Below are 13614 nucleotides of genomic sequence, written 5' to 3'. Positions count from 1 at the left end.
TCACATCGCCACCGATGCATCCTTGAAAAAATGGGCGGCGCAAGTCCACATCCGGGCATTTGGACTTGATGCGTACTTTGAATTGGAACAGTACTTGGGCTGCAACTGATGCTTCACAAGAACAGATTGAGAACAGGCCCCTGTACTCAGGCCCGGGTTGAAAAGACATCAAATAGTTAATCTGTGGAACATTGTATTTGACCCAAAGTGTCACTACCAGATACTGAGCAACAGTCTCTCCCGGTTCCTAAAATCCCGAGGGAGCACAGTGCAGCAGGCGGGTGGGTTGGGTGTACAGCACTTTTAATGATGGAAATGACGTATTTTACATGATCTGCATCAGTGAGGGAGACTGAGCTCCGACTCAACTGGCAACACCGACGTTTCACAACTACTTCATGACAATGGATCACAACTTAAAGATTGAGTTGATAAAGTGGTTTAAACCCTTTTGCTGTTTTTTTTTGTTTGTTTTTGAAAGTTCTGACCAAAAGCTGGACCCCCCCCCCCCCCGGGAACCCACGCCTGCGTTTCGAGGGCGAAAACAAGTTATTGCTCACGTGTCCCTTTAAGTTCGTCTTCTCACATGAGTCCAAGCGGGGGCCCCTGCAGCACCCCCGCCCCCCCCCCGCAGGGCCCCGCCCGGTGGCCCCCGCAGCACGGAGAGGGGAGGAGTGAACCACAGGCTTTGATATTTCTTAAGGTTAGCAGCAGGTGACCTACACTGTAAAACAATCAGAATACATGTACACACAAAGCAAGCAAGGAGGAAAACACTGAATGACTTTCTTTTTTTCTATGTGGTCTTCGGGGGGGGGTGGTCGAACGCGTTTCTTCAGTCAATTTTACGAGGGGGTGGGGGGGGGGGGATGCAGGAGACAGTGACATGATCTATTTATTTCACATTCCATTTCCTCTTCCTCTTTTTCCACAAATATATATCGGCTGATGTCGACTCCATGGCCTTGGCCGGTAAAATGCAATAATACAGATTAAAATCCAAAGGCTCGCCTGCCGGGGGCCACGCTCCGCGGGCGGGGCCACATGTTTTGTACAATAAAACATGTTTGTACACACAACTCAACACACAAATATATATATTTACATACATATATACACAGGTAACAGCATAAACATAGAGTTGGAAGGTAAGTGCTGGGGTCTGAGAGCAGCTCGGTCTAGAGGGAGGAGATAATACTGCTGGAGGTGGAGGAGGAGGTGGAGGAGACACGTCCCTCTTCTCGGGGTTCTTCATTTATTCGTTTCTTCTTCTTCAGAGCGTCTGTCTCGTGGGCGGAGGGGCGGGCCGGGGGCGGGGTTGTTACGATAGCTATTTACACGACTTCCACGGGCGGAGGCGCGGACGACGCCTGCGGCCGTCAGTCACTCAGGATGTGCACGAAGGACATGGGGAAGACGCCTTTCCTCTCCGGGTGTCCCTCGATGTGCCCGATCTGAGGGGACAGGGGGGAGGTGGAGAGCAAGGTCACAACATGGCCGCCTGATGGGATTGGGTGAAAACAACCCGGGGTTTCCACAAAGCGCGTCGTCATGGCAACGGGCCGTGTTTGTCTCCTCAACAAGTCTTTTTGCTCCGTCGGATGTTTCCCTTTCAGTATTACTGCAGTATTTACTGTGTTTACAGTGTTTACTGTGTTTACAGTGATTACTGTGTTTACAGTGTTTACAGTGATTACAGTGATTACTGTGTTTAGTGTTTACTGTGTTAACTGTATTTACAGGTTTACAGTGTTTACATTGATTACTGTGTTTACTGTATTTACAGTGATTACTGTGTTTACTGTATTTACAGGTTTACAGTGTTTACATTTCACCGTTTCTAACCTGGGAGCGTTTGACTCGACTCCGTGACAAACCTCAGTAATCTGACCAACAGGAGCTGTGAAGGGAGGGAGTTTGAGTTGATCGTCAATAACGGGCACGGCGTTGTTATGACAACTCCTTAAAACACATACACACACATTCACAGAGAATGTGAAACAATGCGTTTAAATACTCAAGGACACGACGCCTTCTACACGGTTTTTAACTGTTATATTATTTTAGTCTTTCTTTCCGTTGCCGTAATTTGTCTGGACAATTAAAGATGGCCGTTACGGTGATGACAGTGCAAAAATGTAAACTCCATCAGCACATTCCTGAAGCGCTCCCTTTTTGTCATGTTTAAAATCACTACAATACAGTAATGTTTATACCGTCACTGTGTGCATCTGCATCTTCAGGTGAAGCCACGCCCACTTCCTTTTTTGTCATCTCCAGATCGACAATAACGCCACGGAAAACTCAGTAAAACGGGAGACGTTTCGTCCCGAGCCCCGGACGGGCTCCGCGGCGGCGGGATGAGGGTGAAGAGCCAAACAGGAAGTGTCACTCACCCACCACTCCTGGTCCTCCTCCCCCGTCACTATGATCACCTCGCCCTCCACGAAGGTCAGCTCGTCGTCGTTGTCCGCCTGGCAGTCGTAGATGGTCTTCACCCGCCGCGCTTTGCTCTTCCCCTGAAAACCAGAGCGTTGGAGTCACAGTAAACACCGCGGCTGGAGATCTGACTCCCAATCGAAGGTTTCTTGGATTCAGCGGATCTGCCACAAACGGGCTGGGAGTGATGGCCGTTAAAGTGGGGATCCGTGAGATTATTAAAAAATAATAATAATAATAATAATAAAAAATCCCATATTTGATACTTTATTCAACTCCCACTTCATAAGAAACAGCCGTGTAATGAATTTGTGTTGTGCCTGTTCCCCCACACCACGCCGCTTGCATTGCAGTCTCGCAACGCTGCAGGAAGTTGAAATAACCGTATCAGTTTTGAATGGAGTGTGATCCCCCAACCTCATGGATCGTCGCTTTAAACTCAACCCCCTCCCCGAAATATTCCATATTAATGCACATTTCAGTATTAATATTTAAAGGGTGATGTGTAGCGATGGGTGGAGGCGGGCGGAGGCGGGTGTTCACCGAGTTGATCTTCCTGGGGAGCGGCACCGGGGTCTCCGCCGGCCCCGCCGGGCTCCCATTGGTGTCCTCGCTGGCGGGCTGGGGGGGCGTCGCCGTGTCCGCCCCCTGGTTGGGCGAGGGCGGGTCCTGAGGCTGGTGCTGGGGGTGATGCTGAGGCTTGGGGGCCGGCTCCCCCGGCGGGGGCCGGGGCCCGGGCTCCGCCGGGCCGGGCTTGGGGGGGATGTCGGCCAGCTGCGGCTTGGGGGGGAGATCTTTGAGCTGCGGTTTGGGGGGGAGGTCGCCCAGCTGCGGCTTGGGGGGGAGGTCGGAGAGCTGCGGCTTGGGGGGCAGTTCCCCGGGTTTGGGGGGCAGGTCGGAGGGCTGCGGCTTGGGGGGCAGGTCCCCCGGGTGGGGCCGCTCAGAGGGAGGGGCTTTCTGGGGCGTCTCGGACCCCGGGGGAGACTTCTGGAAGACCTCCGGGGGGAGGCTGGGCTTGTCCATGGATGGGTGGTGTATCGTTTCTATCTTCCGCAGAGCCACTAGAGAGAGAGAGACAGAGAGAGAGAGAGAGACAGATGTTGTCAGTGTGTGATGATGGCTCCTTTAACCCTGATGACTGTGAGGTTCCAGTGGAGTCAGAACGTCCTCGTTGTCACATGTCTGAACCTGCTTCAGTGACTTGAGGGGCAAGGAGGCAAGGAGCATGCAGGATCTACATGAGGAGGATGTACAACTGACTCATTGTCTGAGTCAAAGTTCAGCTCTTTACCTTCAACACTAATAATATATACTGTATATATATATATATATATATATATATATATTCCTAACCAGCAACAGAAAGCAGCTCCTCCCAAATGTCACCTTCAACATAAATCCACCTGGTGGAGCTGTCATTAAAAACACGGGACGACGTTTCACCCCCAACGGCACGAAAACGACAACAACAGACACGCCGCTCAGCACCGTACCTTTCTGAGGTAGTTTGGGAAGCACACGAGGTCCCAGTGTGGACTTTGTGTTGCTTGAAGTAGTGCTGGAAAGAGGCAAAGCCCAAATGGAGGAAGAAGCATCAACATCATCAATTGCCAATTCATCCATTAATTCAGTCGATCAATAAGTTCAACGGATTTACTTTGAAACACGGTTGTTCCTGTGATGGATTAAGGGTAAAAAAATGCAACGTTAGCGGTTCTTCCATTTTAAAGGTGCAGTGTGTAGAATGTAGCGGCCTCTAGTGGTGAGGTTGCACACCGCAGCCGACCGAATACAAAAAAGGGCGACCTCCGTGGGAGACGGCGGCCGAAAAGCCCCCTTGAGGGCTAGTGTGTGGTTTGTCCGTTCTGGGCTACTGTAGAAACATGGCGGTGCAACATGGCCGGCTCCATGAAGCGTGACCGCTCCCTTCGTAGATAAAAATGTCTCATTCTAAAGTAACAAAAACACAACCATTATTATTTTCATGGGATAATACACTCATTAAAACAGACTTATGAATATTAAATTCTACACACTGCCCCTTTAAAATCTATAAAATAATAACCGTCATTTTCTGCATTGCACCATGGCGACATTGTGTGAATTTTGAAATTGGTGGATTAGGGTGGAGCGAAATTCATTTGGATACGGATCTAAAATCTCTTATTATCCTCATCAGACCATAAGATCAGGAGCGTTGAGAAAAGAGGGACGGAGCTGTGGAGCTGTGGAGCTGTGGAGCTGTGGAGCTGGGGACGAGTTATGAGCAATACCTTTGTTGCTGTGGAATGCCTTCAAACTTGTTGGAAACAGGAGACATCTTACTGACCGGGGGAGGGGTGGAGTCACTCCCTGGAAAACACGCACGCACGCACGCGCACGCACGCACGCACGCACGCACACGCACACACACACACACACACACACACACACAGTTATTCATGCTCCTATGGCGGAAGATCGACCAAAACCATAATTTGATTTAAATGTAATAAATTAAAATGATTACTCTGATGGTTGGAGAAAATAAATAATTAAATTAAATAAATTTAAAAAATAATTGAGGGGGGTTAGGGGCGGGGGGGGGGGGTAACCTGGCTGAGCTTTCCAAAAGCAAGTAATGAAGTTATGAAGCTATGAGGTGGGAAGATGAAACTCGTCATCCAGTTAGGAGTCAGCTACTCCGACACAAACTACACACTACTACACAGCAGCCTCGCAAAGACGACAACAACAACAACAACGCTACAGGATGAAAACACAATGAAAAATGACCCTGAAGTAAGAGCTGTGGTGACACTTCACGTGGACGGTCCAAATATAATAATCAATAAAGTATTTCATACAATGAGTCAAAGTTAAGTTCAAACTTAAAACTTAACTTCGTGCCAACTTTGGGGAATCCCTAAATCTCCAAGCATTGGATGTATGTTGCTTTGGTGACCACCTTTCCATATTTTTACACCAACATGACGAAATTATGCCTAAATCTAAACTAAGACCTAACTTAAATGTAATAACTTAAATCTAAACTAAGACCTAACTTTAATGTAATAACTTCAATTTAAACTAAGACCTAACCTGAGAGTCACGTAACCATAAGTCAATTATAAAACTGGCACCAGAGTTTGGTATTTAAACTGGACTAGTTGACATTGTCCAATGTTAAAACGAAGGCGGTCGGTAGCAACACGGAGCGGGGCGGATTCACAGGCGGTTTCATCAAATCAGGACCAAACTAATCCAGGATTTAAGATGAATGAGTCCAGACAGGAAGTCCTGGAGCCGGGAGAGGGAGCGCTCAGATCCTCCTGTCTGGTCTTGGTCCAGATCAACCCGGTCCACCCGGAGGCCACGCCCGTTCATCCTAAGGTTTAGTTAGTAAGTCCAGCTCAGCTCTAATCTTCCTGCTGGAAACCGGACGTTTGAGACCAGGAGCAGAACAAATTTGGGAAGATTTCAAACCACGACTGAGAGGCTGTTCCGAGCCGTGTCCTAACCCCCCCCCCCCCCGTCTCTGACAACTAAGTTGACTCCGCCCCGTGGACCGTCCAAACAAAGCCCCCTGTTCCACGTATGCGTCCAGGTGGCGTCTCACCCCCAGTGACTCCCCCTCTGTGTGGGGTGTGGGAGAGCGGGCTGGGTGGGTCGGACAGGGTGCGTTTGTGCCCGGGGGGAGGGGGTGGAGGCCTCTTCTTGGACAAGGTGGAGCTGCCTCCGGGGGTGAGTGCAGAAGGGGGGCCTGGTGAGGTGGGAGCTGGAGGGGTGAGACAACACACACACACACACACACACACACACACACACACACACACACACACACACACACACACACACACACACACACACACACACACACACACACACACACACACACACAGTACAAGATGAACACGCGAGGCGATGGGAGGATGGCCGTACGCCCCTGGTCGCCATAGCAACAGCAAGAAGACGGACGGAAATCATAGCACAAGACTTCATGGCATTAAAACACATGCAGCAGCATCTCTAGGCCTGAGTTAATATTCATGAGCTGACCATGAAGTGACAGCTACAAAGTTGGCTTCCTGATATGGGCGTGGCATCCTCATATCATTCTTTACATGTGATTGGCTGCGTGTAAATGTGTTTATCTGATGACATCACAAGAATCAGGTAAATAGTCTGAGAGAAGATGAACTGGAGGGAGCTGCTTTAAACCCAGAGGGAAGACAAAGAACCAACTGCATTATGGGTAAATTAAGTGGTGACTTTAAAGAGGAGAAGGATACGTTTGTTTTGTTAACAATCCCTTAGGTCACAAACTCAATTGTTATTTGTTTAACTACAATTCCAATGATGCAAATCACCTAAACATCAATGAAATACAGAAATAAAATCTGTTTCTGAAAACTGCTTGTATTATTATATTACATAATATTATCTTACATTATATTACATGATTATATCATATTATATTATATTACATGATATTATATTATATTATATCATCATATTATATTATATTACATGATATTATATTATATTCACTTCTAATGTTTGTTAGCAGCCACAGCAGCAGAACTCACTGTCTGCTACTCTTATATCAGTAATCACTTTCTGTGCAGCAGTACACAGTGCACTGTCCAGTACACAGTGCACCATGTACTGCATAGTGCACCATGTACTGCATAGTGCACTATCCAGTACACAGCGCACTATCCAGTACACAGCGCACTATCCAGTACACAGCGCACTATCCAGTACACAGCGCACTATCCAGTACACAGCGCACTATCCAGTACACAGTGCACTATCCAGTACACAGTGCACTATCCAGTACACAGCGCACTATCCAGTACACAGCGCACTATCCAGTACACAGCGCACTATCCAGTACACAGTGCACTATCCAGTACACAGCGCAGTACACAGTGCACTGTCCAGCACAGTGTACTGTCCAGTAGAGTGTACTGTCCAGTAGAGTGTACTGTCCAGTAGAGTGTACTGTCCAGTACACAGCATCACATGTGGCGTTGAGGTGATGAACAGAGGGTAAACCCTGACGGACAGACAGAAACAAAGGAAGATGGAGAACGTCTCGCTCGGACAGATTCTCTGGACAAAATGGACGACACCTGAAGACAGTAGAGTCACAGCAACGAGGAAGGAAAGCAACGGGGAAAAGGCCGCGGGGCGGAGGCACCAGGAGGAGAAACGGGATGAGAACCACGCAGAGACAAGGCCAGACCGGCCTGACCCGACAGCTAATAGAGAACTCAGCCAGAGAAATGACCTGTGATAATAATAAACAATTTAAAATATATAATAATAATAATAATAATAATAATAATAATTAAATATATAGAACAAATATATATGTAATGAAATATAATAAATAATACAAAAATATAAAAAAAATAAAAAAAACAATAAATAAATAATAACAACAATAATAATAATAAATATATATAAAATATAATAACAAGAAAATAAAAAAATACCTTACAGCTCAGGGATGGTGGAACATGATTCCAATGTGCTGAAACTGCACAGTGAGTACATCAATAGTGTTCATAAAAACAATTGTTTGTATTTCTATCTAATCCACCATCCTGTGGCTTCTCTGAGCCGTAAAGAGAGGAGGAAGGGGGGAGTCGGAAGGGGGGAGGAGAACGTAAAAGCAGGATATTCACTGATGTATGGTCGAGTGCCAGCCAGAGTGGCGTAGTGGGAGTGAGAGCCAAGGAATGCCAAGTGTGGAGCTGGAAGAGTCAAGAGAGAAAACAAGGAGAAAAGAAAAGAGCGAGATGAGGAATGTGGGAGAGAAGCAGCGTCAGCGCGTCAACACGGCGGCTCCTCCCTCCTCCACCCACCACACCACCCAGCTCCCCACCCCCCGAGGGGGAGGAGGAGGGGGAGGATCGCGGATGAAACCTTGTCAGTGAGGACAACGAAGAGGGGGAGGAGGAGGAGGAGGAGGAGCGCAGGATGAAACCTTATCAGTGAGGAGGAGGAAGAGGAGGAGGAGGAAGGAGGAGGAAGGAGGAAGGGGAGCGCAGGATAAAAACCTTATCAGTGGGAAGGAGGAAGAGGAGGAGGAGGAAGAGGAGTGCAGGGTGAGACCTTATCAGCAAGGGGGAGGAAGAGGAGGAGGAGGAAGAGGATAACAGGATGAAACCTTATCAGTGAGGAGGAGGAAGAGGAGGAGGAGGAAGAGGAGGAGGGGGAAGAAGGAGAGTGCAGGAGGAAACCTTAACAGTGAGGAGGAGGAAGAGGAGGAGGAGGAAGAGGAAGAGGAGCGCAGGATGAAACCTTATCATTGAGGAGGAGGAAGAGGAGGAAGAGGAAGAGGAGTGTAGGATGAAACCTTATCAGTGTTGAGGAGGAAGAGGAGGAGGAAGAGGAGGAGGAAGAGGAAGGAGGAGCGCAGGATAAAACCTTATCAGTGAGGAGGAGGAAGAGGAGGAGGAAGAGGAGGAAGAAGAAGAAGAGTGCAGGATGAAACCTTATCAGTGTTGAGGAGGAAGAGGAGGAGGAAGAGGAAGGGGGAGCGCAGGATAAAACCTTATCAGTGAGGAGGAGGAAGAGGAGAAGCTAGGAGGAAGAGGAGGAAGAGGAAGAGGAGTAGGGAGGAGGAGGAAGAGGAGGAGCGAGGAGGAAGGAGGAAGAGGGGGAGGAGGAGGAGGAGGAGCGCAGCATGAATCATTACCAGTGACCAGCCAAGCAGAAAGAGGAGGCGAGAGATTGGCCCTGAGCAGGAGAAGAATGAGGAGGTGGAGGAGGGTGGCCAGGAGGAGGCGGAGGAGGGGGAAGAGAAAGAGCGAGGAGAAGGGCGAAGGTGAAGAAGGAGGAGCCATGAGGTGGAAGAGGAGAGGGAGGGGGGAGGGAGGAACGAGGAGGAGGAGGAGATGGTGAAGAAGGAGTGAAGAGGAGGAGGAGGTGAAAGCGAGGAAGAGAAAGACCAAGCAGGAGGGAGAAGGTGGTGGAGGAAGGATGTGGAAGGGAAGGTGGAGGAGGAGGAGGAACTGAAAGAGAAGAAACCGCCTCCTCCACCGAACTGAACAAAATAAATGTAGAAGATATTAAATCACTTTTTATTCCTTTTGATTATTATAATACTATCATAATATTATTATTATATTATATTTTTATAATATTATCATAATATTATTATAATATTATCATAATATTATTATATTGTTATAATATTATAACAATATTATAACAATATTATATTATTATAATATTATAATGATATTATAATATTGTTATTATAACAATATTATAACAATATTATAATATTATTATAATATTATAATGATATTATAATATTGTTATTATAACAATATTATAACAATATTATATTATTATAATAATATAATATTGTTATAATATTGTTATAATATTGATTAAAAGTTGTTTGAACATAATTTGTATATTTGTTCCAAAACAAAGCTCAGACTTGCACAGTTCTGACAACACGTGCGTCTGCAGGACGCTCTGGTATTTTACACTTTTAATACAACAATAAATCTTCAGTTTGTGTTATGATATGAACGTCTCCTCCCGCTGCAGCGCCTCCTCACCCTGTTTGTGTTTCCACTCCTTCTCTGGAGCTTGTTGGTTTTAATTTCAGTCTGCAGCGCTGGAGCGCCAGGGTTTGGGTTTGCGTCGCCGCTCCAGCGTGTTGGCGAGGTCACAACCCGAGCGGCCACGTTGTTTTTTAATGTTCCTGGAGGTTCTTTGTGTCAGCACACCCTACGGAGCGCTACTCCCTGCGTTGACAAAACGCATTCCACTGCAGAGCGCGTGTGCGTGTGTGTGTGTGTGTGAGTGTATGTGTGAGTGTATGTGTCTATATGTGTGTGTGTCTATGTGCGAGTGTGTGTGTGTATGTGTGTGTGTTTATGTGCGAGTGTGTGTGTGTATGTGTGTGTGTGTGTCTATGTGCGAGTGTGTGTGAGTATGTGTGTGGGTCCTCACTAAGCAGGTGTTTTTACTCGGACCACACTTTGAAACCACTATAACAATGTGTGTGTGTGTGTGTGTGTGTGTGTGTGTGTGTGTGTGTGTGTGTGTGTGTGTGTGTGTGTGTGTGTGTGTGTGTGTGTGTGTGTGTGTGTGAGTTTATATTCAGATATTTGACAGATTGAGAGCATGCGAGCCTCAGATACTTTGAATAACAGAATATAAACACTTGCAGGGGAGGTTTTAGTGGAACATGATCTCACCCTGAGGTATATAAAATGAAATAACGCTGTAGATTATTCACAGCATAACGCCTGCACGTCCATTGGACACTAGATGTGGTCTGGGAGTTAGGTCTTGGTGATAAGTAATGTATTTAGGTATTCAATAATAATTCTATTTTGGGAGGTATTTTTAGGGCAGAAGCACACATTTTGTGTTCTAATTAAAAAACACATTGTAATAAACAATAAATATTGTATACTATGTATTTAATAAATAAAACAGATATAGATAATAGTGTATTCCAATATATAATATGGTATATAATCAATATATTTAATTTAAAAAAAAATATATATATACACTTTTATATATATATATATATATATATATATACTTTTTTATACTTATTTGTGTATATATACACAAAAATCATTATATACATTTATATATTTATATTTCAAAATGTTTTATTCAGAATAATAAAAAAAAACCAACAGTAATAATATTATAAAACATTTTTGTATGTCCCCCCCCCCCCCCCCCCCAGAATTTCGCCTCTGGGATTTATATTGTGTTATCTTAACTTATATTAGATAATAATATATTTAAATACACAATATTGCATATACTTAATCTCAAGCCCTGAACCAATAACCATCCCCTCAATATCACAATACGTCACAATATCGGAAATCAAAATATTAATTCAAATAGAATAGCTCTAATTTCTAGTTGATTTAGTTAAAATGTAGGCCACTGACCTTTGCCCTGGTTGCGTGGCGGCAGCGGGGGTCCGTCAGCCACTGGGGAGGAGGTGGAGAGGTCGGTGGAGGCGCTGTACATCTGGTTGCTGTAGGCGCTGTAGGACAGGCGCTGCTGCTTGTCGCGGTGGCTGATGAAGCCCGGCAGCGCCAGCTTGTCGTGGGGGGACAGGCTGGACGAGTGGCAGAAGCTCTGGGGCCGCGGGGAGCGGTCCTTCTTGATGGGGCTTGGCTGGAGGGTGGAGATGTATTAATGATGATGATGATGATGATAATAATAATAATAATAATAATAATAATAATAATAATTAGCAATACACAATACACAGCAATATACAGTTTAGTCCTGTCGGCTGCGTTTTTCAGTTTCCCGAGTTCTCTGAATTTTTTTTCCAGAGAATTCAATTTTCCGAGTTCCGAGAACTTGAACACAGCATGGGCCCCCTATCTGGTTTGTAGTGTCCTGGTTGCTTGTCTCGTTTTATCAGTACTTTATTTTTTTTAATATTGTGACTGACCTTGACGTCTGGATTTTTGGACAATGATTTTTTTATTGTCTATTATCTATATACTATATACTATATATCTATATACTATTCAGTGATATTTCTGTGGATAATTACCATTGTACTTCTATTTTTCCGACACCACCTTGGATTTTGAACTCATCATTGAGTCGCGCATTACAGTGTTTTCGACGCTCAGATGCTCAAATATACACGTAAATCCAGTTTGGCAACGTCTAAACACTACAGAGTGACCGAGTCAACACCACACACTGGACACGGTCTAACTGGACATTCTCAACCAGAATCTGTACATTTATGGTAAATAATATGATGATGTCATAAAGCCTCTTACAGTAAATATAATTTATAGTAAATAATATGATGATGTCATAAAGCCTCTTACTGTAAACATAATTTATGGTAAATAATATGATGTCATAAAGTGTATTATATCATTTTTAGTAAATCATAAGATGTCATAAAGCATCTTTCCTGTAAATCTAATTAACAGTAAATAATATGATGATTACATTACATTTAGCAGACACTTTTATCCAAAGCCACTTACAATTATTTAAACACCGACGGACGCAGCCATCAGGAGCAATTAGGGGTTAAGTGTCTTGCTCAAGGACACTACAGCATGCTAGCAGGAGGAGCCTGGGATCCAACCAGCAACCTTTAGATGACTAGACCACCAGCTCTACCTCCTGAGATACCGTCCCCATGATGTCATAAAGTGTCTTACTGGGGATGAAACTTCCACCACAAGGTCTTTGTGACAGCGCGGTTCAAACAAGATATCAACCGTGTTATGCAGAAGTTGTTTTTCCAGATATTTTTAGACTTCAAAATTTGCTTTATTTTTCCTCTTATAATAACGATAAGGGGCTGCACCACAATTACAATAGTAACTTAATAATAATAATCCATTAGATCGACACTCCTAAGTCTCTTTTCATCAGCATTACACGGCAGTACGACTACATTCCAATGGATAGTTATTATTTTGCCTTTTGCAATACTTTATATACAGTATGTATATCCATATACATGTGTAGTTTGAAGCACTTGGAGCTGAGTTCTGGTTCCTGTGCAAACCCGTCGGAGCGACCTCCTCACCTTGTCGTCCAGGTCGTCGTCGCTCTCGTCCATCTCCTCCAGACGGAGGCTCCACTCGTACTCCACGTGGATGTGGGGGTTGAACTTCCCCTCTGCAGCCTGGACCAGCTGGGACACACACACACACACACACACACACACACACACACACACACACACACACACACACACACACACACACACACACACACACACACACACACACACACACACACACACACACACACACACACACACATCACTGCGTCTGTGCATTCCTGCTGCAGAGCTTTGATCGCCCTCTAGTGGTGTGTGTGCGCCATGACCGGACAACGACTGTGTCGCCCAAATGAGACGTTTGTGATCTGATAATGTTACACATCAATATTTTCATCAATGGGTTATTATTGAATTCATGTAATGACGATTATTTAGGGAATTCAAACAGTGTCAAATGGCAGAGGAGAGAAGAGAAGGAAGAAGAAGAGAAAGAGAGGGAAGGAGGAGAGAAGAGAAGAAAGGGAAGGAGAGAGGGAAGGAGAGAGGGAAGGAGGAGAGAAGAGAAGGAGAGAGGGAAGGAGAGAGGGAAGGAGGAGAGAAGAGAAGGAAGGAGGAGAGAAGAGGAGAGG

General features: G+C 45.4%; 1 protein-coding gene across 1 annotated transcript in view; it reads right to left on the bottom strand.

The window, feature by feature from the left end:
• Positions 1–317: 317 nt before the first annotated feature.
• asap1b (ArfGAP with SH3 domain, ankyrin repeat and PH domain 1b) overlaps positions 318–13614 on the bottom strand; it is a 73839-nt gene continuing 60542 nt past the window's right edge. The window contains exons 21-28 of the mRNA XM_080020258.1: positions 13007–13114; positions 11376–11607; positions 6038–6196; positions 4713–4791; positions 3933–3997; positions 2983–3500; positions 2397–2519; positions 318–1454 (exon numbers count right to left, since the gene is read on the bottom strand). Coding sequence (XP_079876384.1) covers positions 1380–1454; positions 2397–2519; positions 2983–3500; positions 3933–3997; positions 4713–4791; positions 6038–6196; positions 11376–11607; positions 13007–13114 — 1359 coding nt within the window. The 3' untranslated portion in view covers positions 318–1379. The remainder of the gene's footprint in view (positions 1455–2396; positions 2520–2982; positions 3501–3932; positions 3998–4712; positions 4792–6037; positions 6197–11375; positions 11608–13006; positions 13115–13614) is intronic.

This window comes from Zeus faber, assembly GCF_960531495.2.
Source record: "Zeus faber genome assembly, chromosome: 19".
In the NCBI taxonomy this organism is placed as follows: Eukaryota; Metazoa; Chordata; class Actinopteri; order Zeiformes; family Zeidae; genus Zeus; species Zeus faber.
The sequence above is the reverse complement of the archived record's forward strand: the minus strand, read 5'-3'. Positions and strand labels throughout refer to the sequence as shown.